The sequence below is a fragment of the Belonocnema kinseyi genome, chromosome 2 (assembly GCF_010883055.1).
Source record: "Belonocnema kinseyi isolate 2016_QV_RU_SX_M_011 chromosome 2, B_treatae_v1, whole genome shotgun sequence".
In the NCBI taxonomy this organism is placed as follows: domain Eukaryota; kingdom Metazoa; phylum Arthropoda; class Insecta; order Hymenoptera; family Cynipidae; genus Belonocnema; species Belonocnema kinseyi.
Window position 1 is genome coordinate 18,030,718 of NC_046658.1, and position 25,268 is coordinate 18,055,985.

Sequence of the window (25,268 nt, forward strand, 5' to 3'; positions counted from 1 at the left end):
CTCATTACTACCGAGGAGGTGAAGATCACCTTTCAGAGACAAATGTATTGCTAATTTAGAAAAAATTCAGAGACCTGCAAATCGAAAGAACAAGCTCACTCATGACGGAACGCACCAGCACATTCAGCGAACCTTGTACAGCACGTTTCAGTAACACAGGGACAATTGAAACGAATGCGACGAGTTCACTGTAGACCATTCCGAAAACTGATATCCAGAACTGCTTCAATGTGTGGAAGTACCAATGGGAGCGTGTTCTTCAGTCGATTGGGGAATTGAAAAATTTAAACTAGTTTTGAGAACCGTTAAGCGGTTCTCTCTTTCTCTCTCTCTGTGTGTGTATGTGTGTACCCTAAATACCTAGAGGCCTGACATCGTTCTCTAAGACTTCCAGAAACGAATTATATTCGTGATTAAATTCTCGGCTCCAGCCGACTACAACATTACTGTTAAGGAGAAGGATAAGCAGGAGCGGTAACAAGACCTCAAAAGGGAGCTGCAACGACATGCGCTGTTTCTCGCGCGTGATCGATCGACGCATAACGATGCAAGAACCCGCCTTCATACTAGAGGGCGGCGCGCGTGCACACCCTGTCAAGCGACCGACTACGAGATGCTCAAATGACTCACAATCGCACGTTTCAGGCAGTTCGCCGGGAGCCGCAAACCGGCTACCTAGGGATGCTTGCGCCCTTCGAGCTCACTCGTCTCTCTACTATAGGCGCAACTGTAGTGGAGTGAACGGAACCGACCTGAATATCATCTCCCACATACACATAAGTGCCATACAGCCAAGGTGAATCGCGAATGTCTCCTACAGGAAGCACTGATCATCAAAATTCCACTAGGTGTACCACCATAGGCGCAACTATGGCCCTCCACCTGACATAAGGTTACGTTGGCTCATAGCCGACCAACCCTAGACTATCCTGCAGAACTGTAACCGCTTCCCAGCGTTCACTTGATAAACGATTACAGGCGCGACTGTCGCCGAGAGTCAGGAAAAACATAGATAAACAAATTACTTTTTTTTTTAAATGATGAAAGTGTCGATCTTAAAGACACTTTTGGGCTTAAATTATACGTTTGCATAGGTACTTTCACAGACTATGTATATAACACATTGCTTACTCTAAAACGGTGGATACATTATGACGGCTCTATGTCAACGATTATGCTCCTAGCTACTAAATTTTCTCAAATTGGCTTGGAAATAGTTGCTCTGGGGTTTTCGATGTCACCGATTACGATTATGTAGTCAGAATATTTGAATCCACGATGGTGGTTCCAATATGGTGGATTGATGCCAAACAATCCAACATCCAGGGACTTCAATTGCTGAAATCAGCTTATAAATGATTGATGTGAGCTTTTTGTGGTGCTGTCTATTCTGTGCTGCTTCTCTTTTGAATAGAGCTCCAATACCATATTTAGCACTTTTACAATGTGCAGTTACATAGAAACTCCAGTCAGTTTTGATACCAAAGTCTTCATGATGAATGAGATTAACCATTTAAAACTTATTTTTGAAATGTTGTTTTCGCACCATCGCTGAAATAAATGATTTTCTTCAGGCGAATATTTCGTTTTAACATGTGGTCTTAACTTTTTTTGACTTTATAAACTGCAGATGTATCGTGGAATTTACTATCACGGACAAATAGCATGCGTACTATCTTTCATCCGGTGGACGATCTATGCACAGCTGCAATGCTGCGTCCTTTTCTATTGCACTGGCTAGTTCTCTCGGACCTCTCTTTCGCACACCCGCATTCGCACCAATATTTTGCGTTTTAAAACTCGGCAACCTGTATTCAAAACAGATTTTCACAGGCAACCTTATATCGTATAGGCAATGAAATTATCTTTATTTTGATATAAGGTTTATTGTGTAAACAGACTGGTGCAAAATATTATCGACTTACCTTTTTATACCTGCCAACCCAATAGTTATGATGGGAAGAAATAGGCAACCCAACGCTTGTATATTCTATAAGCTTCATAGTTTCGATTAGTATATAGTTTGATTTATAAACGAATGATTGCAATTTAAAAAAAAGTCATTTTTGAATTTTTAATGTATCATAGCCTTGATTGAAACTTTATAGGCAACTTACTCGCGATATATTTTTAAACATATTAACTGTGATATGAAATACTTTTCATTGCGTAAACGAATGGGCGAAGGTCGTTTTATATTCGAGTCCTCTACTATATACTGAACTGCGAAAAGTAGAATCATGCCAGGCTAGAAGATATTGTTTCTGTGAAGACAGATGAAGACTTTTTGATTTAGAAACCTCTACTTTTATAATATAAGTGTAAAGAAAGTGACCCAGAATTTACAGTGAGTTTCAGCAAATTCGCACAACTTCGTCCGGAACATTGCATTCTTGCTGGGCCAGCGGAACCCAATCGGTCTGCGTTTGCACGATCCATAAGAATGTTAAATTGATGTCGGATTTTATTGATAAGCAAATCACCTAGAATTCGGAATACCCGATAAGTGGTTATAACGGCTGATTACAAGAAATCACTTGTAAGAATCGTTGTTTAAATGACCGTGAAAATCGTAATGCAAATTACTTTCTTTATGAATGTGATAAATGTCCAGGAATTGCGAGATTTACACAACTTATACAACAATGATTGGAAGGAGAAAACATTGATAATGTAAAATTCAGTACCTGGACTGCGACCTAGAGGAAACTTTACAAATTCAAATACTCCCTACAACAGACTTCGAAAAAGACTTATGTGATAAGTTATTGATTTTAAAACCTCATTCATTCATATCCAAAGAACGGTCGCAGTATTGTCCATTTCAGAAGAACAATTTGCATGAGATGATAATTCTGACTCATCATGAAGAAGACTTTGGTATCAATCCTGATTGGAGTTTCTATGCAACTTCACATGGTAACAGTGCTTTAGATGGTATTGGAGGTCTATTGAAAAGAGAGGCAGCACGGAATAGTCTTCTATATACATTAATTCGGGATGAGCGACCTCGAAAAGTCAAATGTAATAATTTTCAAGCAGATTTCACTCAATAAAAGCTGAAATGTTTGGCAACAATTCGCCATGTTGGATCTGCCATGTTGGATCTGTCATGTTGAGTTTTTACATTTGTACTGTAATCTCAATTAGCGACCACGAAAACCATATAACAATTATTCACAAACAGATTTCAGAAATTGGAGTCACTGAATGCTGGATTGTATGTCATAAATCCGCCATCTTGGATTCCTATATTCTGTCTACCTAATCGTATTCAGCCACCTCCAAAATACCCGAGTAACTATTTCCAAGCCAATTGAAGGAAATTTAGTTGCAGGGAGCATAATCGTTGACATACAGTCGACATATTGGATCCACAATATTGAATTTTACAATTTGATTGCAGAATCTCAATCAGTGGCCCTGAAAACCTCATAGAAATCATTTACAAGCTGATGCCATTAATGGCATTCACTGAATGCAGGATTGTTTAGCATAAATCCGCCATATTGGATTCGCCATCTTGGATTCAAATATTCTGACCAGATAATCGTAATAAGCGACCTCGAAACCCCCCGAGTAACTATAAGCCGATTTGAAGAAATGTAGTTGCAGGGAGCATAATCGTTGTTACATAGCCTCCATATTGTATTTGCCATTTTAAATTACGCAACGGTTCTCAAGGCTAGTTAAAATTTTCTAAATTCTGAGTCTAAACACGATGATTTAAAGTCAAACTAATTTTAGACAGTAGGGTGTGTCCGCTAGAGATATAATGCCCAATACATACATACAAGCGCGCGCGCGCGTGTTTGTCGAGCAGGATAGTACTGCTCGTTATAATACTCATAGGTTAGTGCCTAGTTGCACAGTGAGCCTACTAAATGCTAAATGTTCAAGATGTGCAGTGCATATTGCTTGTAGATGCAATCACAATAGGTGACTTGCAACGAGTCAGGTACTTCGAGAGTGGGGGACAATCTCTGAAATCCGTCCTGTACAATTATGACTACATATTCTCGATCCATGTACATCGATTCAGATGAGCTCTCGAGTCACACGGATGCAGGACGGACAGGCGTGTGGAAAGTGGAGGGACTGGACATCTCGGGTCATTCGCATGTGTCAAAATGGGCATTTCACGCCTTACTTTGCACCTTAATAACAATTCTAACTTTTCCGATAAAAATTTAATTTGGTTTTTAAAATGAAAGAGCGATTCAAAAACTAATTAATATCATCAAAAACATGAAAATCGATTTTTTATTCTCACGGCCCCTTTTCTCGTGGCGCGTCACATTAGATGAATATGTGCATGTTACACATTCCTCCATATTGTCGTTACTTTAACTTGATGTATTAACTCGTTATACTTGTGGATGTTGGTTGCATGGGTTGCCTGCGAATTCAGATTAAGTGGACAAGCAATGTCGGTGTCTAGCATCTTTCCCATTTTTTCCTTAGCATCCCGATTTCAGGTCGATTGGGGAGGGGGGCCGTAAGCGAGATCCGCTTAACAGCTGGTGTTGTGAAACGTAACATCTCGCTTTCATTAAAATAGTCTCGCAACTCCATAATTTGTGACTCATACCATTTCTTGACATCTACAACACCCCTGCCCCCTCTATGTCGTGCCATAACTACCCTTTTAATCGCTTGCTTGTTTTCAATGTATGCCATGTGCAATTCCCTTTTTTAAACGCTTGCTTGTTTTCAATGTATGCCATGTGCAATTCCCTTTGATCTATAGTGACTAGATCTTTACTGCCTCATGAGTTTTTACGACATCCTTTTTGTTCTTCTGTGAGAGTGTAATTCTTGTCGCAGCGGAAATATACCTTATCTGCAATCATAGCTGTAAAAAATTTATAAATTGTTGGAAAACAGGCTGACGTACGCAATTCATATGGATCATAAGCGTCTGGGTTTTCAGGCAACGTATACATCTATAATCTCATCCAATATTGCAGGAGTTAATGTCTCGATGTGCCGAAGGCGGATGATTTTAGTAACATGGTTTATCAGCTTTCTGGTTTTCTTTCCTTTTTTATATTGAGTCCATCGACCCAATTTGCACAGTACTTTTCTGAGATTCATATGCAACCTCATCTTCTTTAGTGGATCTCGATCCCTTTCTGGGACAAGCACTGAATTTTTAGGGCTAGATCCGCGACCTAACCTTCTAACAATTGCCACAGCTACTTCAGGTGTCTTATTAGTGCACGCAGGTCATTTATGACCTTTCAGGTTGCTGCAGTTTCTTTGGGATTTCGCTTCTCACGTCATCGTTATTAATGTCTAGGTTATGTTCTAGTTGATCCTCTAATTGATGTTCGTTGTCCACATCTTCTAAGGGTAGTTTATCAATAGGAAGCTGCTGTTCCACTTCTATTTTAGTGGCAGCTATTTCAACACTCGAAAGCCATCTATTTAATGATATTGAGATTTTTTGATCTATTAGATTTTGCTAATTTATTCTTGTGGCTAATACACATTTTTCCACTGTTCTCTGCCAAAAAAAATAAAGGTGCATAACATCTCTGTTCATATGTTATGTGCATTTTTATTGTCTTCTCAGTTTCTGTACCTCAGCTTCTGTCTCTGGGTGTATTATGCGATATACTTCTGAAGGATATTTTGTGCTGGATCATCAACTTGTTTAATCTTCATTGCTTGTTCTTCTCAGATGTGTAGATTAGTCCTGATGTTCTTACATATTTGACGTAAAATCTCTTATTGCGGCTTCCTTTATATGAGGCTATTTTGAACGGAATATTGTCCTAAGATTGTACTCTTGTTCGATTCTGGTTCCAAACTTCGCACTTTCATAATCGAGGCGCACTAATTCCTCTTTCATCCTGGTATTCCAATTGGTGCTCTCCAACGGTATTTATGTTGAGGTGGTTGGCCGGAAATAGCTAACGCTAGACAAAGCATCCTCAGAGGGCACAGTTAATGTTACACTGCTTACCGCTTATCGCAGACGTTCTTGCTGGCCAGCTGTTTGATTAGTGAGCTCTGTCGGACCATCTCGCAGCTCACCATTACCACCGTCCGGCATACTGTGGCCTCAGAGGTAGCTCCAGGGGCGCCCCGATGATCCTCGGGAAGCGACGAGCTGTCGTACTATACACTAAAATTTACCTGTCTCATATATGTCATAAAAAAGCTTTGGTTTTAAGAAAATAGTCCCCTTTCGACAATGAGGGTTGTATCCAATCCTCATGTTGGTCAAGTGTTTTCTCAGTCGGCCTTCTTTCCATGTTTAGGAGTTCTTTAGTCCTCTTAGTACATGTACCAGATATGAAATTCTTAGAATTCACTATTCTTGGCCAGTCAGAGGATGTGAAGCTCTTATATCTTAGCCAGCACATCTGCTTTCTGATTACCTTCAATGTCTTCATGGCCGGGAACCCAGATCAGACTGCCCCTGTTTTTACATGCAACCCTAAGTAGATCATACAGGCAATTTTATACTAGTCTGGAAGTAAACTCTTTAGGTATTAGAGCCTTTTGTGCTACTTTGCTGTTATGACAAATTTAAATGTGCTGGCCTTCATAAGCCCGCTTAAAATTTTCCTCCAGGAAAGCTTTAATTGCTATCATCTCGGCCTGGAAAATGAGTGCTGTTATCTCAGACCTAGGCTTCTTCCCATAGATTGTACCCCCTGTTTCCAAGGAGTTTTTAGAGTCGCCTGTGTACCAAACAAGACCTCTCCTTTTAGGGAAGCTGACCTTGTAGGTTTTCATGAAAAACAATTTCCTCAACGTAACATCAGTTTGCATAGCGAGAATATTATCCTCGCATGTTGTTGTTTTCATAGCACCATTGATCGTAGAGGAGAAAACCCTTTAGAGGCTTTCCAGGTGTGTAATAGTACTGATTAGTTTAGTCCTTGGCAACCAGATCGTTGACGCATATGCTATTATAGGACTGATTGTCATTTTATGTAACCATTAAGTAATCGTCGGATTTAAGCCCCAGGATTTTCCCTGTTGCGCATCTACGGGCCAAAAAGCCATTCTAAATGAGTTTCGTCTTGCTCAGATTAACAGACACACGACGGTCCCTGCACCATTCCTCCACTATGTTGAGCGCTGACTGCAGGAGTACCACTAGGGATAAAAAAAACTCTTCCCTGTGGGTATCCCCTTGAAGCTTTTGGATTAACTTCATTATCGTATGGCGATACCGTACATGGATTTAATTGTGTGTGTTTAATTAGGATTTCGTAGACCCGGGCAGATACCCTTCGATTTTTGTTCGAGCGTCCGCCCATTCCTCGTACGACTGAATATGGACATAGGGCTCGAAACTAATATTTGACCTAAAATCAGCACAGGGCCCAAAATTGGCCTAGGGCTCATATTCTTCATAGGGTCTAAAATTGATACAGGGCCAAAACTGATACAGTAACAAAAATAAATATACGGCCTAATAAATACATAGGGCCCAAACCGATATCAGGGTCAAGATATACATGAGACTCAAAATTGACATATGGCCCTAACTAGACATAAGGGAAAATATTTACATAGGGTCCAAAATTGCTATAGGGATATAGGCTACAAAACCCATGTTTGAACGTGCATGGCGCCAACATTATCTAATTTTTATGTTTCTAGAGTTTTTAGCATGAAGGAAGTCAAGCTGATTGGTCTAAAGGATTTTTCCTCATAGTAGGTATTCTCAGCCGTCCACGCAATGATGATTGCCTTAACCTTCCTCCATACTAACGCTGTGTATCTCGTTGCTAAGTACGCCCAAAAGATGTCGCATAGTGGACTCAAGAATGACATAATCCTTCTTGAATGAATGCAGAGAATATTTTATCATCTTCTGCAGCTTTAAATGTTTTAAATTTTTAACTACTCATCTAATTTTTGAATAAGTGAATGTGACTCGCTACATTCTAGGCTCTGAGCCTAGAAAGTGTACCCTCATAACAGGTATATTCTCGATTCTCTGGAAATAATCCCTCCATAAGTCCCTTGCGGCATTTTGTATCTCATTATCATATCTTGTTAAGGCTGCTCTATACAAATCTCAATTTCCATTCTTTTTAGCCCTTTTATAAAGGCCTCGACTTTTCTTAATGCGAAGAGGACAATTGAGGAGCGGCTAACGAAAAGGGCCTATAGTGTAATTCGCGCGGATAAGTGTTGACCACCAGGCTATTTTCAAAACATAGCTAGAATTGGAAATCTAAAGATCGGATTTTGTAGAGAATTTCATGGCGCATCTTTTTTGTAAATAAATAATTGTTATAGAAAATTTCCTTCTTTTAGTTCTTTAAGGCCATGTGACGAGAAGGTCACGTGACCAAACGTGGTCTTCAATTTTTCTTTCCCAACTTACGTCTAAACGAAATGAGATATCGCTCTGAAAGTTTGGGAAATGAAAGAAGAGGTAATAAAGTCCATGTCTCTGCTTTGTTCCGGTGAAGATTTTGAGAAATTTTTTTTAAAAAGAAAATACCAGTGGAAGTTTTCTTTCCCAACTTACGTCCACATGGAATGAGATATGGTGTTAAAAATTTGGCACGATAAAAAGAAGGGATGCAAGAATATGTCTCTGGTCCTAAATAATTAGAATAGTGAAAAAAGTTTTTTTTTTAGTTACTATTTTGGAGAAATACCGACCGTGCTGTCGTCAAACCCTACAAGCAATTTGCAATGTTGTCAATGGGCTAGTTATGAGGTTTACATTGATCAAAGTGGGGCAAAACAACAAAAATAGCCCACTAACATTATGCACAAATAATGCAAAAACTAATGTTTGCATTTGAAATGCAAATAAACATATTTGGTCTGACATACGTATCAGTCTGGTATCAGCTGTGTCAAAGCAGCACTAGCGCAGCGAGTAGACAACTTCGAACTTCTAGAGATCTGTGGGTAAAACAGATTGCATGATTACCGTCAGAAAAAGTTAAAAGTCAAACTTTTGCTGTAAAACCTAAATGTGTCCGTCGATAATCATTATTTGCAGAAATAAACTTTTTTCTTCCTCCAACTCTTTACAAGGCCACAAACGATCCTTTAATATGTATTAACATTTCCCGAAAAAAATGTCCGCGTAATTTAAACTTTTATTTTTCAATATGGGTAAAAAAATATTGATCTTAGGGCTGACTTGAACAGCTATTATACTCATCACATGGCCTTAAAGAAAATCTAATTTGTCACAAAAAAAATTTAGTCGATTTTTCGAATTCTACTTGCCGAAGATTTGGCGTGTTTTAATATTGTTCTTTAACAATTTTATGCAACATTCTCCAATATATTCGAAGACTGTAAGAATGTTTAGAAAGTGTAAAAAATATTTCAGGGCCGCGCAGTGAATTTTCAAAACAAAAGTTTCCCAAAATCTCGGACGCAAAAATGGGTCAGTGCGAAAATTTTTTCATTTGATCTTATGTCAAAACTTAAACCGAGAAAGTCGTTCAGTAGAAGCCAAAGAAGTTTTTTTTGAAAGTTTTAAAGTCCTAGCTATCAAGAATGGGTATCCATAGCGTTTTTCGTAAACGCGCGTACCCCTGCATGATAATGGCTCCGAGCCGACTCACGCAGGGCCGCTTTTGGTTGCAAGAATACGTTTAAAAATAACCGCCAACGGTAGCTAGCCATTTTAAATTTTCTAAAAAACTTAAAAAATGTGCGAAGGTATGATGAGAATAGAGAAAAGGGGATTGAAAGAGATGAAGGCGTTAATCTGAATTGACAAGAAGCTAGAAAGATATAAACTTGGAAATACTAGGGATATGCAGGGATACATTTTCCTTATCTCTTTACTTCTAGTAGAAGTGAAGAACTTTCTAATTTATATCGTGCTTCAGGTTTAGTGTAATATACAAGTTTTTGGTATCCACTTTAGGTAGTTTTCCCCTAAATTAAATAATCGGAATCAATATTTTGGAAATTTATATAGCATATAAAAATTATTTTCCAGCTGAGCATGACATTTTTGGAGAAGCAGTTAGTGATAGTGAAGAAGATGATGAAGAAGGCAACATCAACGTCATGGAACTGGATGAAAATAGTCATCTTTCCGCAGAAAGTCGAATCTCTGATTCCAATTCGATGCAAGTCAGATATTCTGAACGATCCGGTAACACAGTGGTCTCTACATCCGAGGGATTAATAACTCACTTCAGTAAAGAAATGTTTCAACAAAAAAACGATGATGGCGATGATGAAAAACCAAATATTGACGAGGAGTCCAAAGTTCCGAAATTAGAAAGTTTTAATTCAGAATATATCATTCCTGAATCTGAACACTTTTCAGAATCACAGTCTGTACCAGTAAACAAAGGTAATTTTAATATACAGGGTATTCCAGGACTTCCTTGATTAATTAATTATTGATTCAATGATAAACGATTCATGTAGTGTAAACATTAAATTAGTTTAATGCTTTTGAATTCTAAAGTTTCCCGGGCACGCATCCTCAGAACCAAGTTTCACTTAAATGAGCAGGCTAAATTTGTACCTCAAAAATTATGTTTTGGGGATGCCTCCTGAGTATTTTGACAGTATATGAAAAAAGTTTTTAGTTAAAATAAGTTACTGTATGATTCATATTGATTGACTTTTCGATTCCTTTTAGATTTTGAAAAATACGTTAAGGACATTAGTTCTTTAAAGATTCCACAATTCAGTACGCCCTTAACCCTCCCACCCGCATCCTGTACATCCTACATGAAATCTGTATACAAATAAATTAAAGAAGATTAAATCATCTTTAAAACTGAAAAAATTGATTCTAGCTTTTGTAGAACAAAAGTTATAGTTTCTTATGTCAGGCTGCTTTTTGTGGAACTTTATTATTGATCGCATTTTTGATTCAAATTTATTTTGTATATATTGCTTTAGCATTTTTCACTATTTTCTTCAACTCTTATACCATCAATTAGGAAAAACTTATCATGCCATAAAGAAATAACATTCAATAATATTAATTATTTTTCAGTATCACTAAACCATCTTCTATCGTGGTGCATTGTCACGCGTCACAAAGCTTTCCCGTTTCTAACACTCGACAATCACCCTTCTTCGTCCTTCGATAAAGGTTGCTTTTTCGAGTATGATAACACAGTGTTCAGATTAACAATAAACTAAGTTCCATTTACTATTCAAAGAAATTCTTGAAATTGTTGATTTAAAATTCGATCGATAATTCAAAAAAGTAGCCATTTCTATAATTAATTTCTAGATTGACATTTTTAATATTCCATTAATTTTTCATAAGAAAATAAAAACTGAAAAAAGAGAGCCGAGATAAGGCTTAGTCAGTGATAGTACCTGCTGTTACAAAGAAACAAGGTTTATTTTACCAACATACAGTATTGGGGAACGATTTGGGGGTGAGGTACATCACATTACGCAGTTTGGTAGCAAACTGGCGATCGGTGGTCGATATCCTGCTTATCAGGTTTTCTGCACTCGTTGGCCACGATCGAAACTTATCGGATATCAACCCAGCTTAAGGATGGAATAACTTAGGGTTGATGTAACTCCACGGTACAATATAAATTCAATAACAATTAAAAAATCACTTAAACTATTCCCTTAATAAAATATCAATATTCACAGTAACTGTAATTCAGGCTTAATTTCGTAATAATGACACTCTTATCCCTGCCAAATGCAGAAAGCTGTTTTTTGAAAATCATATCAGAGTATATTATGTGCAAAAAGGGAGTTTGAGGAAACTCCGCTTTGGTTTGAAAATATTGTATTGCAAAAAACCTCAGCATTCTTTCTAGGATATTAAAAAAAAAATGAAGTGCCAATCTTCAAAAAAAAGTAAATTGTTTTTGGCTTGCATAAATGAACATGAAAAAGTGATGGCTAGGCTTACCGACATTCAGTGAGCTTAGCAAAAGTAATTTCTCTGATCCAAGATACTTCCTACATTATTGAAAATAATCGATGGTCCTCCAAATATTTACCTTGGATTTATTTTGAATTCTATCAGATCTCTTGAATTTTATAAATTCGGCTAAGAACATGGAATTCCTTTTAATAAAGGTTTAATAAGGATTAAAACGCGACGCAACTTTAATCATGAAAGTACGAATTTAAATTGACGCGTTTTCATATTATCTATTTAGGTTACAGGGCCAATGAACATGCAGAAAATCAGAAGTTATTTTTATACACATCGTTCTACTTATGGATAAATAAATCCCGAACCTATAAGCTTAGAGCACTGCGCGTTCAAAGGAACCGATCAAGAAAAAGAACTCTGAGCACTAAAGATAAAAGCGAGGTCAGGCTAGAGTTCCTCCAAAAAGTAAGAAATAGTAGACATAAGAAAATAGGTGCTCACCCTAACCTAACCATTAAAATTAGGATCCTCTCATGACTAGTGACATTAATAATGACAGCAGTAAAGTTAATTACATGTACGACTTCAAAAGGCGAAGTCTTATAAGTTACTTTAGGAAAGTATATATTCTTCTTAACAAGCGCATGCTAGGGCATGTGCCTTCACGAACGTGTTAGCTGTCGTTAAGGCGAAAATCTGTGTATGAGATTAATTGAAAGACGTGGCCAGTGGAAATCCAAAAGGTCATTAGGCGGATCACAATGTGGATTTAGTATGACGCTACGGTTCTTATGGCTCTTTCATCTCTGACTCGTGTCTCAACCAAAACAGTTGCGCCGAAGATGGCGTTAGTCTAACAATTCTTGGTGATCATGGACACACAAAAGCAAAACCCATGAATGTGAGAATTCAAAGTAGCTAGAATTAAAAGTAGGAATATTAGGTAGAATACGTAATTTTATATCGATAAAGTTTGCTTTTTCGAGAATGATAACACAGTGATCAGATTAACAATAAACTAAGTTCCATTTACAATTCGAAGAAATTCTTGCAGTTGCTGGTTTAAAATTCGATCGATTATTCAAAAAATTAGCAATTTCTATAATTAATTTTTAGATTGACATTTTTAATATTACATTAATTTTGCATACGAAAATAATCTTTGAGAAGAAGTTTGGAATCTAAATCTTCGAAATACAATGAGTAAACAGAAAATCTAATCACATGAGGGTCGGTGCACCAGTTTTTGGCCACGGCTCTTTTGACGTATGGCAGTTCTCATACACTCATACAGCTGTGGCAACTACACACAATTGAATTTAATTGTTGAAAGATATAAGTTTAATTAGAAGTGATTCAAAGGTTCAAGTATTTTCTTTTGAAAGGTAAGGATCTAGGGTCGACCTATGTCGACTAGGGTCGACTTTAACTGTGATTCAATAACAAAGTTGAAAATAAATTACTTTTCATCAAACAAAATGTAATGGCCAAAAGTGGAACATATTTCTCAATATTTTACACTTTTGGTCAGGGATGGCTAAAACTGAAAAGAATAGTGACACAACTTTAGCCATTAAATTTTAAAATTTTGAAATTGAGATTAAGCTCAACCCAAAAGTAATTATATATAGAAAAAAATCATACAATCTTTTTCTCAAAAACGCGTAATGCGATTTTTTCTTTCAGGGTTTCAAATATCCGAGGAGTATCCCCGAAACATGTACAAAATAGAAACTGGATTTGCAAGCACTTTGTAGCTGAAACCATCACAAGACGTTACAGAAATAGCACATAAATAACAAAAACTGGAGAAATCCGAGTTTTAAAATTTTCTTATTTTTAATTAGTTAATGCATTTTTTATTTATGGGCTTCTAAAATTCGTGAACGACAACCTCCAAGAATTATATTAAACCAGTTTATTTTATTTGATACGTATCAGTTAACTAATTATAAGCATTGAAAATTTGAAAATTCTTTAATTAATTTAATTTAATTAATTCTCCTTAACTTGACTTGATCTAATGAGGCACTGCGCCACAGTGTCTGATAGAAACCAGACCCACTGGATTTGGTAAGGCACAAACTTTCCCCACCGTTGACTGTGCGTCTCTTACGACGCCAGTAGGTAGGGATCGTATAATATTATGGTTTGTTCTTAAATTCTTAAATGTTGTAGGCCTAGTTTATTTGTAAATGTATTAATTTTTGTATCAATGGTGGTGCGGGATTTTTTACAATGAGGAAAACGACTAAATGTTCACCGAAAATATGTTATAAAGAGATTAACAAAATGAGCGAAGTAAAAGATTTAATTGGTTGAATGCAAATGAATCAATTTTGAAAAGCATTGTAATTACGGCAATCAATCTCCACAGACGAACCAAAAAATAACTTTACTTTAAACCAAACTTTTAGGCACCTCGTTGACTACGAAGCATAGTGAGAAAAACGCATCTTTTTAAACAGCAAACGACCGATAGTACAATTCTTAACGGATTTTGATGTTTGTTTTATAAATGACCGTAACTTACTTTACTCCGATTAAATAAAAATTTATTATGTAACCATACAATTTTAACCTTTTTTGTCTCAGCTTTAAGTGATACCATTTCTTTTAAGTATTTTAAATTCATTAAAACAGGTCAAAAGTTAATATAATAACTAACTAGAAATAAAATTGAGTGGGTTAGAGTAAGAACAAAAAATATAATGATATAAACGAAATAATGAACCACAGTCATTTTTGCGAGATTTGTATTAATTAGATGTTTTCAATCCATAGCGTTAGTATTAAATATGACACATACTGAGACGTGCTTACAATTAGTTAAGATTAGCTGCTGTTTAAAAATGTTTTATGAATGTTACGTAAGAGATATTGTGATTTCCATCTTATTAGTTTAAAACGTTCCTTTTTCATTACTCTTGTTAACGTCAAATCTCGATTATAAAAAGGGGTTTCTTTTAAATAACTATTGCACTAACTCTAGATTCTACTTTTAATTTATTTATATTAAAAGAAAACGGAAGCGAAAGTAGGTGGTAGAATTTCAAAAGGAACTAAAGCAAATAAAAATTATTACATAATTGTCTTACCTAACTCATGCCTTCCGCCATACTTCATTCGCCAGAGAGAAGCCAGGACGAGCAAGAGTTCAGTGGTTCGTTTCTGTTTTTGAATAGGATGGAACTTTTTGGATCATATTTTTCCTTAGTCCGTCACACTACGTCTAGAAATGTACTGGGTCCGATTCGCCGTTTATATTCTGAGTGCACTAAGCTGGTTTGCAAAATCGACACATCTTTCACATTTACATTGACATTGACCTTGACAAATTTTCGTCTTTGTTCGTTGTATCCGAATCAGTATACGCCATGTACGGGTTGGAACAGGTGCAACTAAGCAATTTGAGAATACCCTTCTGCTCAGGGATAAAAAACCGTTCCTTATTGTGAGGCCCGCGGCTTGGAGGTCGGCTCCTTCTGCTTTATCCGTTTATTTTTTATTTTCCAAGGTAGGTTTTTGTGCCATTCTATAGGCGGAGACACTTAACTCTGATGTGTAATTATACTTCTTCACTTTGTCGAAAAGTCAAGCATACTCATATGCTTCCTCTAAATCCTTTGGATGATTAGTGTCCACAAAGGTCGCCATTTCGTCCGCGAGTTCTTGAATGAAAGCTGTCAAGGCTACTTTGTTAACCAGCTTAAGTGTATTATCATAACAATTACTAACTATTTCTTGCTTTGTTTTGGTAAGTTTCGCGATTTCCTGAAAATACTATTGAAATCTCTTCGTAGCTGCAACACGTTATTATACCTTATTTAACCATTCAGATTCGGATTTACAGAGTTCTAAATTTCTAGAGCTTTAATTCCCGAATTATTTATATTATCATTTTGTTTAAGCTTTCAATACTCATTTGTCGACTAGCGTATCCGGGGAATCTTAGATTAAAACTTTTTTTAAGTTCAATCATTCGATTTTGCTAATCAATATTGATCTAATTCGTCTATAATTTCTCATGAAATGTGTATTAAACTTTTCAGGTCCTTAATTATGCTGTTAGGGTGTTACTAACATCAGAGCTTGAGCTCTGGCAAACTAAAGAATTTAACATGGGATGAAATTCCTTGTCGTTTGTAATTTCGTTAAATTGCGACATGTGATCTCTGGGCAAAGAGTTGAAAAAATACCTGATTATTTTGAGACGCTGAAGGGTGTATGCTTGTACTATACCACTAAAGAAGCTTCGATCTCAGCCTCTTTTCGTTTTAGCTGTGATCGTGACTTGTTACCTTCGCATCGAGCTGATTTTGTAATGGGACGTCTAAAACATGTAAATGACCATCCATAGGTTATTATGTGACAGGAAATATTCTATTTTGAAGTTAGATTCACTTAGGGTTGTCTCACTATGTAGCTGTAATTGCTTAGCAGGCGCTACCTCTCACTCAGTCGCTTCTTTGGGAGATCTCTCTAGTGCATTACTGTGCATAAACAAAAACACAAGTTATACATTTCACCTGATACATTTGATTGCTAATATAATAGAAATTATTTCGCACTCTAAATTGGCATTATATATTCAAATTTTCTTGAGATTGCTATTAGGAAAGTATGGAATTTTAATTATCGTATTTTTATTATGCCGCGTAAAATCCTTTAATACAGATATATGCTTTTCAAATGTAGGCTCACTGTTAATGGGTAAATGTTCCTATTAAAGGTTTATGAGCCTCTAAATAATCGTAGAATTTATTTGTAGGTGATCTAATGCACTAATATCAATTCGGTAATTGAATATTTATCACACGCCATTCTAATAGTCACAATCAAATGTTGCAAGAAAATTAGATACTGGCGTCAATTATATTGAACTGATATAATTAGATAACTAAAGGGTAATTATGTCTCGTGTACCAAGATACCCAGGAAAACCAGAAGCAAAAAACAGCTTAAATTTGGGTCTGATTAGCGCAGGACGCAAAGTTTAATTGACCCATACGTGACATTTCTTTAGTTTATAACATTATGCATTTAGCTTGCAACGTCAAACAAAAGCAAGGGCTATAAGTTTAGATTCTAATTGCTATTTGAATAAAGCGCAAGTGCTAAAAGCAGCTCATGTTTCAATTTAAGTTATGCAATAGAATTATAATTAAAGGATAATTAAATTTAAATTAATCTTCCTATTCAGATAAAAACGAAAATCTAAACGCAGCTCATGTTTCACTATGAAATTGATTTTTTTTATTTCTTGGTAAAGATTTATATTTCTTTAACTTCTGGAGTTTATAAATTTTATTTATTATTTTCTTTCATATATTTTCAGAAGAATAGCGTTAAAAATATTTATTTATAAAAAGCTGAAAAGGAGGTCAATCTTACGGAAAATTCCTGGAAAGTAGTCCATATTTACTTTTCTGACTTTACAATGTATATTTTTTTTTCTGAGAAATTATTTTGTACTTTAGATTCCTTAAATTATAAACTTCTTAAATGATTAAATTGAAGAAAAAAATTTAGTATATATTTAAATTTAGTGTGTGTAATCTAGTGAGTAAAATATCGAAACTGAGTAACAATTAATATTCAGAAACAGAAGAAAAAAGGTAATATGCAAAAAGTATAATTATTTCTGTATATTGCTCGGTGAGTTGCGGATGTCATCCCGACGGCTGACACCAGACAGATGACTCCTTTTCTTTAGGGGAGAGTTGAATGTCCAGTCAAAAGTTCAGGTCAAAAATTGGAAGCTCAAATCTCATGAAAAAGTCCTTGAGACTGTATTTGTCCATTCCTTGGTGGGTGTATAATACCGATGAGCTCCAACACCTTTCCTTAACGGTAATATGCACCTTATTGTGTTGATAAATCACGTTCCTGTGCAATGTGCTTTAATTTAATTTTGCTCAGAGGCTTTGTGGGCATGCCGGCAAGCATCTGGTTTGTAGGGCAATATTTAAAATCCACGCTTCCTTCTTCCTTAAATTCCTGAACGAAATAAAATTTCGTTTCGATATGTTTATTTCGAAGACTAAACCTATTATTGCTTATTAGTTTTAAGCAACTTTGATTGTCCTCAAAAATTACTGTGGTGTTCTGTTCTTCATGCAAGAAATCTTCTAATAGACGACGTATCCATATTCATTCTTGACATGCTTTTGCCAAAGCAACATATTCTGCCTCGGTTGATGAAAGTGCGACACATGTCTGCTTGCGGCATCCCCAGCTGATTGTGGCATTCAAATATCGGAATACGTAACCGCTGTTGGATCTTCTGTCTTCTCTGTTCTCCGCCAAATCTGCATCCGCGTAGTCGATTAGTCCTTATTTCTTTCGTTGAACAAGAATATAAACCACATTTTCTTTTGAACCCTGTTTTGCTTTGTATGAAATTTATTTTTACAAGTACATCGTTCAGCTTTTCATTCCATAATTTTTCAGCTTGTTTTAATCCATATAAACCCTTTTTTAATTAACAGACCATCCCCTCTTTATTTGCTGCTTTATATCCATCTTGTTGCATTATAAATACTGCCTGATCTAAATTCCCATCGAGAAGAGCTGTTTTTGCATCATAATGCTTAATAATTAGGTTTTGTTTACCCATTTTGCTGAGGTGAGTACGCGGCCGTATATTGAACTGTAATTTCTTCGTTCTTTAAGTAATTTTTCAGATCCTTATGCACGTAGTCCCTTCCTCCATCTGATCTTACACACTTAGGGGTGTTATTAAATTGTGTTTTTGCCAATCCCACAAACTGTTTGATGTGAGTTGCCACTTCATCTTTAGTTTCTATAAAATGGACTATAGTGTATTTGGAGTTGTCATCGATTGATGTAATTAAATACCTTTTTCTTACCAGGTGTCATGGCTTGCATAGGTCCGAAAACACCCGTATGAATTAGGTCAAAGTTTCCTTCTGACTTGCTGAGCGCCTGCTTCGGAAAAGGTTTCTTTGGCATCTTCCCTTTTATGCAACGCTCGCATATCTCTCGTATACCGCAATCCTAAACGTCAATGCCGAAGGCCAGCTCTTTTTCTGCTAAGTCCTTAATTGCACTAGGGTCTCAGTGTCAAAATGGCCTGCACTTTCCCATCCTGAATGACTTTACAACTGTCTTCCAGGAAATTTAGACTGTACCCATCTTTTGTGAGCCTCCTTACGGATAGAGGGTTTGAGCTTAGAGATGGTACATAAAGCACGTTCCGTACCGGAATCTCCCTTGTTTTGCCGTCAATAATGCACTTTATGATATCCGAGCCCCCACCTTTCACTTCACTTTTAACATTGTCCTCTACTAATAAGACATGTCCTTTAACAGTTGGGTTGAATTCGGAGAAAATTTCTTTCGAAGTGGACATGTGGCTCGTTTCCCCTAAATCGACATGCCAAGAATCCTTGTTATCCTGCTTTAACTTCATGCTTAAACATGTTTTCCCAAAAAACGTCTCGGATAAATCCTTAATTTCCTTCACCATAAAACAGACGTCCTTTTCTTGATATCCTTTATGATTCCTTTTGTAGATTGTCTTTAACGCTATTTCACTGCAATTTCCTGTACCTTGATTTTCTTATCGTCTCCTATATTCGCCGATTCATCTACCTTTGATGAAGTTCGGAGTAAAATTCTCGTGGCATCGACTATCTAAGCTGGTTATCAGTGTACTCTGCGAGTCGGGCAAACTGCTGAGAAGTAACGATGCCTTTAATTTATCCTTTAGCACTTTACCTAATTCCGTCACCTTGTTGATGAGATTTAGCAACCCTGACACGTGTTCCTCCATATCATCACCTTCAGACAGGCGCAACTTGAAAACTGTTTTATACAAATGTATTACATTTGATAGCGATCATCTGTCTTGGTCCACGCTAAATCGACAGGAGTAGGAACAGGCTCTTTTATAACGTCGAACAATTCTTCCATGAGGAGCATTAATTCCATTTTCTGATTTCATATTGAGTAGGTATCACAATTCAACTTTTGCATTACTGTGCGCATAAAAGCAGCCATTTTTATAGCCTTGATTCACTTTATATGCTTTCACTGCTTCCACAAGACGTTTTGTTTCACACACTGTTTCGCAGGGTGTACACTGTTCCTTGTGATACTTTAGTTGTTCACTGTTATTTATAATCTTTTTGTTTTACACACTAGACACTAGGCCTTCTAACCTGTGGAACAGAAAAAGTAAACACTTATCTCCGTTTTACTGTTATGTTTATTTATCTGTACAAAAGAAATCGGTGGAAGGATGTATCTGTAATCTAGTGAGTAAAATATATAAACTGAGTAGCAATGAATATTCATAAACAGTAGAAAAAAGATAATATGCAAAAGGAATAATAATTTCTGTATATTGCTCGGTGAATTGCCGATGTCTCGACAGCTGACACCAGACTGACGAGTTCTTTCCTTTAGGCGAGAGCTCAAGTTCCAGTCCAAAGTTCATGTCAAAAATTTGAAGCTTCAGTCTCATGAAAAAAGTCCCTGACATCCTCTCACTTTCCCTACTCTACCCTCTCCTTATTTTCCCTTCCTTCCTCTCATTTCATATCCCCATACCCTCACTTTTCCTCCTTTGAAAAAGTACGACGGATGAACACACGACCGAATCCATAAGGGTTTCAGCTTTGGGTTACGAAATCCTAAAAATGAATCTTTCTCAAGTCAGCTGCATGCTTTGGCTTTTTTTGTCGGGAAATTTAAACAATTATGAACAAGAAATGCACAAAATCATCTCTATGATATTTTATGTATTAATTTCCATTTTCCATAATAAATTATGCTAAATTATTTTTGTTTAGATTCGTTGCTAGCACGTCGTGAAATACTGCATATTGAATTGGTAGAATTGCGTCAACGCAGGCAACAACAAGAACTTGAAATTACGAGTATTGAAAATGTAAAACTCAGACAGAGATTCCAGGAGATTTTAGACAATCTGATGTCTCTAGAAATGCAAAAACTTCAGGAGGTATGTATTCTATTTTTACTTTAGGCTCGTAAAAATCAAGAACATAGAATATTGGATCAGTCAGTCAGATCGTATGTTACATGAATGTCAGTGAACATTCTTGTTCTGAATATTCGAAGCGGCAGAGTTTACGATAGATTATTATGTGCAATTCAGTTTAGCAGAATTGAAATAGAAATGAGAAATTCCATGGTTCATGCCAAATTTGGCCAACATAGTTCATTCTCGATGTAGATGGACAATTTTATGGATATTTTTCAATGAAATTTATGATATTGTACCAAGTTATAAATTAAAATAGTGAAATAAACCAAAATTCTTAAAGCTTAGATAAAAAATATGAACAAATTGTTCGTTCAGTACAAAATTTCATTAAATCTTTCCTGAAAATAAAAGTAGTGCTGAATTGTGCTTCAAAAAATCCATCTAAAACTTGAAGGATTTAAAGGGTTCTGCTCGATTGCTACTAAATATATAAGTGAATGCTCTTTTTACTTAGAATCAACGTCTGCCAGAACTTTTTCTAGTGGCACCAGGTCAGTCTCGACTCACCGCCCTGGCTAAAAGTAGAATTAGAAATAATTCATAAATAACAAACTGCTGCTGCTCAGAATTCAACTAGAAGTCACCTGCCTAGCCTGCTGAAAATCTTGGTGAAATTTGTATCTGAAAGGTTTATATGTAAATGAGTACACAAATATTTTATCACTTTTTAGATATGGTATGCATTTATTTAGGATTTCCAGATATGGCGTGCAAAATTTAAATGCTGATTGGTTTGTCTGTGATGCTGACCGAGCGTTATAAACGGCGCCCTTAGGAAATATATATCTATTTGATGGGCGTGATCTTCGGATGTAGATGATAATTGATGAGCGAACAACACTTTGATATGCGATGGTTCTCAGATGGCGAATAGCAGAAAACGCGACTTTAGAGGCATCCGTGAATCCATGAAGTTCGGCTAATCGAAGACCATGAAAATGGCCCAACCTGCAAGGAATCCTGAGAGTATGTAGGTGGCGAATAACTCGAAGTGGTGAAACTTTCTTTTGGAAGTGGATCGTACCATCCAATCTTGAGGAGCCCAATATTCTACATTAGAATCTTGAAGACTGCTCGAGTAAAGAAATTGATTCTAATTGATTGTTGTAGGAAAACAAGGTTACTTACCTGGGTCTTGAGTACGGCCTCCGATCCTCTGGAGAGGAGCGAGAGGTAATCGGTTTGCCTTCTTCCAATAAGTTAGACGGTCGGGCGAAATTTAGTTGACCCAGGTGGTCAAGTAGAGAGAGTGATTCTCCAATCCTCCCAGAGTATCCAGAGAATCCGCCCCTTCGCTCTACTGTGACCGAAAGAGTTTGCGGCGAGCACTGTCACGCTTAGTAGTCGACTAGGGTGTCCACCGACGAATTCATCCCTGAGAGGGAGCTCGTCATGACGAATTACCAAAGTTTTGGCGGGAGGCTGAAGGTGGACTTGCCCGTTGGCGGAAGATTAGGAAGATCGCTCGTCGCTTTCTGGGTGATACACGGGGGGCATCGCTGTATTTGGGGGCACCGCCTGGGGTTTCTTGACCGAGCTCATCGGCCGTGAGGTCGGTTAAGAGGATATCCTCTCGAAGGTACCGATGTGGGACCTATCCCACACTCTTGTGACTAGGTCTGTGGTAGATACCGTCTTTGAAGGTAAATCCCCGTGGAGAGTGACGCGTAGATCCTGTAGTTTCGCCCTAGGGAAGGCGGAGGGTTTTCCTGTGCCGTCTGGATACAACGCTCCATGATCAGACCCCTACTCCTTCCGTTACGAGGGAGCCTGTTGTCCAGGGGGTGAGGCCTGGATTGGGAAAGCCCTCAGCTCCAATACGTCCTCCTCGTCCGACTTGGCCGAGCCGGGATGTTCGGCATCGGAGAAGTGAGCTTCGGCACGGGGGGTAGGGCCTAAAAAACTCGAGGCCCCTTCGAGCAGAACGTTTTCTGACTCACAAGGAATGGACTCGTCCTTCGAGATTTCCGTCGGGGGTGTAGCCTGCGCTGTCCCAAAGTTCGGTGGATCCACCTATCGTCCTCTCCGATTCCTCCTGGCACTTTTGAGCCGCGTGGGGGTAGGCGCACTACTGCCGTTGAGTTTCGTTTAAGCTCCTCGAAGATACAGTGACGTAGCTCTGTGCGGCATTTATTTTGGCTGTGTTTCCGGGGCGGAAGGCGGTCCGACTATATCATGGAGAAGAAAACAAACGATGGAAATCAAATGCTGTGCTCCGACCCTACTAGAGAATCGTGAGTGAAATAGCCCGGAACTAGAGTGGGCCTAAATTTATATTCCGCTTCTATAGAGGATCGTGAGTAATGGGACTTTTATTTGGTTACGTTTGTTCTCCGATCCGACGGGAGAATCGTGAGAGGGAAGCCCAGAATTAAATTCAGAATGTTTAAGCTCTGATCCTGCAAAGAGGATCGTGAGAGATAGGTATTTCTGCTTAAAATTTAATTAATCTCTCTCTGATCCTACGAGAGAATCGTGAGAGGGAAGCCCGGAATTAAGTTAATATGGTTAAACTCCGATCATGCCGAGAGGTTCGCGAGCGATAGGATTTTTTGCTCAAATTAACCTTTAGTTACTTTCCGATCTTTTTTTAATTAGTCGACAAAAAAAGTGTGCATGGACGTCCGTTAGCATGTTCGGTATCATTTCCCAAATTTTTCAGCCAGAATATTTATTATTCCAAAAAAAATGCCGGGGAACCAAAAACTGGTAAAATCGTTAATTTTCTAACTATCACATACCCTTAAAAAGCTTGTAGTCCCAAACCTTAAGATCTTCTGAATTGAGAAGGTTCTCACCCTTCTAATCATCATACAAGACCTTAACCTAATCTAGATAAGTGAATGTTAGAAGAATCAGGATTTCTTGTTTAGAGCAAAATTTCCCGGGGAACATTGCCTAGTAGATCGTAATCAGTCATATACTGATCCGAAGATGCGTTACAATAATAGGGTTCCAGAGATGTAAAGAAATCGTTTTATCAATCTTTTCGTGAGCATTGCAGTTCACTTCTTCAGGGCTGACCTGAAACTGAGAAATCAGGTTATGTTGTTCTTATATATACTTTCTACGATGCATGTGATTGCCTCGAGCGCCCCATCGTGGGAACTTGTTGAACCTGATTGGCCAATCAGTCTTTTTTTAATCCAGGTGACCGGAAAGTCAAATCGGATTGGTATTATATCCATTACCCTATTGATGTTATAATGGTGTCTTAAGATTTCAATCGCTTCTCCGTGTTTTCTTGGAAAGATATGGTGTGTTTTTGCCATGATTGTTGTTTTGTCAAGTCAAATGTTATGTCCCGTTCCGATATGATGTTCAGCTAGTGCTGTTTGCGTGCAATGTTTTAACCTGACTTTACTCTTATGTTCCTTTATACGTTGGCTCACCGCTCTCCCGGTTTCTCCAATATAGACTTTGCCACAAAAACAAGGGATTTTATATACTCCTGGATCACTGAGGGGTGCCTTTTTGTCTTTGGGGTTAATTAGTAGTTGTCCTATTTTCGCATGTCTTTTAAATGTGGTTTTGATGTTTTTGTTGAGAATTCTTCCTATCTGTGGTGTGACACCTTAGATGTAGGGTTGGGTGGTGGTAGTTTTTCTCTCTCTTTTGTAGGTTGTGTTGAATTGTTTTTTAAGTGTATTCTATTATTGCTTTATCAATTTTTTTTTCTGTAATCGTTTTGTATTAGGATTCGTTTCACGTTTTGTGATTCCTTTTGTAAGTTATCTTTATCTGTTATGGAAACAGCTCTGTATACAAGGGAGTTGATGACCAATTCTTTTTGAGGTGGGTGGTGGTTGGAGGAGGCATGTAGATATCTGTTTGTATGGGTGGGTTTTCTGTAAACTTAATGTCCTAATGTGTTATCAGATGTTTTGTAAACTAATACGTCCAAGAAAGACAATTTTCCGTTTTGTTTAATTGCCATGGTGAACTGGATATTAGGTTAATTTCCATTGATGAAGTCGAAAAAGTTATTTAGTTTATCTCGTCCATGTTGCCAGATGACAAAAGTGCCATCAGCGTAACGGTACCAAAATTCCGGTTAGAGCTTGGCTTGATTGAAGATTTTCATTTCTAGGTGTTCCATAAAGATATTGGCTATTACAGGTGAGATTGGGGGTCGCATTGCTTGCCCTGAGGTTTGTTCGTAGAATTGGTTATTGAAAAAGAAGTGAGTATTATTGAGACAGTGTTCTATAAAAGGTCTGAGCTCGGAAGGGAAGTTTGTAAAAGATGTAATAATATCAACGATATCAATTGTATGAATTGTATTACTTTCGAGAAGTGATATACCAGGTGTATACATATGAAACCGGTATTTTTTCAAGAAAAAAACACATTTATTTCAAGAGAATGATAACAAATATTTTATTTAAAGTATGCGCCCTC

At 37.3% G+C, this 25,268-nt stretch overlaps 1 protein-coding gene across 2 annotated transcripts in view; it reads left to right on the forward strand.

Annotated features, from left to right (window-relative positions):
• Positions 1-25,268, forward strand: part of LOC117167055 (transcription initiation factor TFIID subunit 7) — a 142,362-nt gene that overhangs the window by 65,233 nt on the left and 51,861 nt on the right. For both annotated transcript variants that reach the window (XM_033351633.1, XM_033351634.1), the window contains 2 exons: positions 9,953-10,315; positions 20,653-20,822. In XM_033351633.1, coding sequence (XP_033207524.1) covers positions 9,953-10,315; positions 20,653-20,822 — 533 coding nt within the window. The remainder of the gene's footprint in view (positions 1-9,952; positions 10,316-20,652; positions 20,823-25,268) is intronic.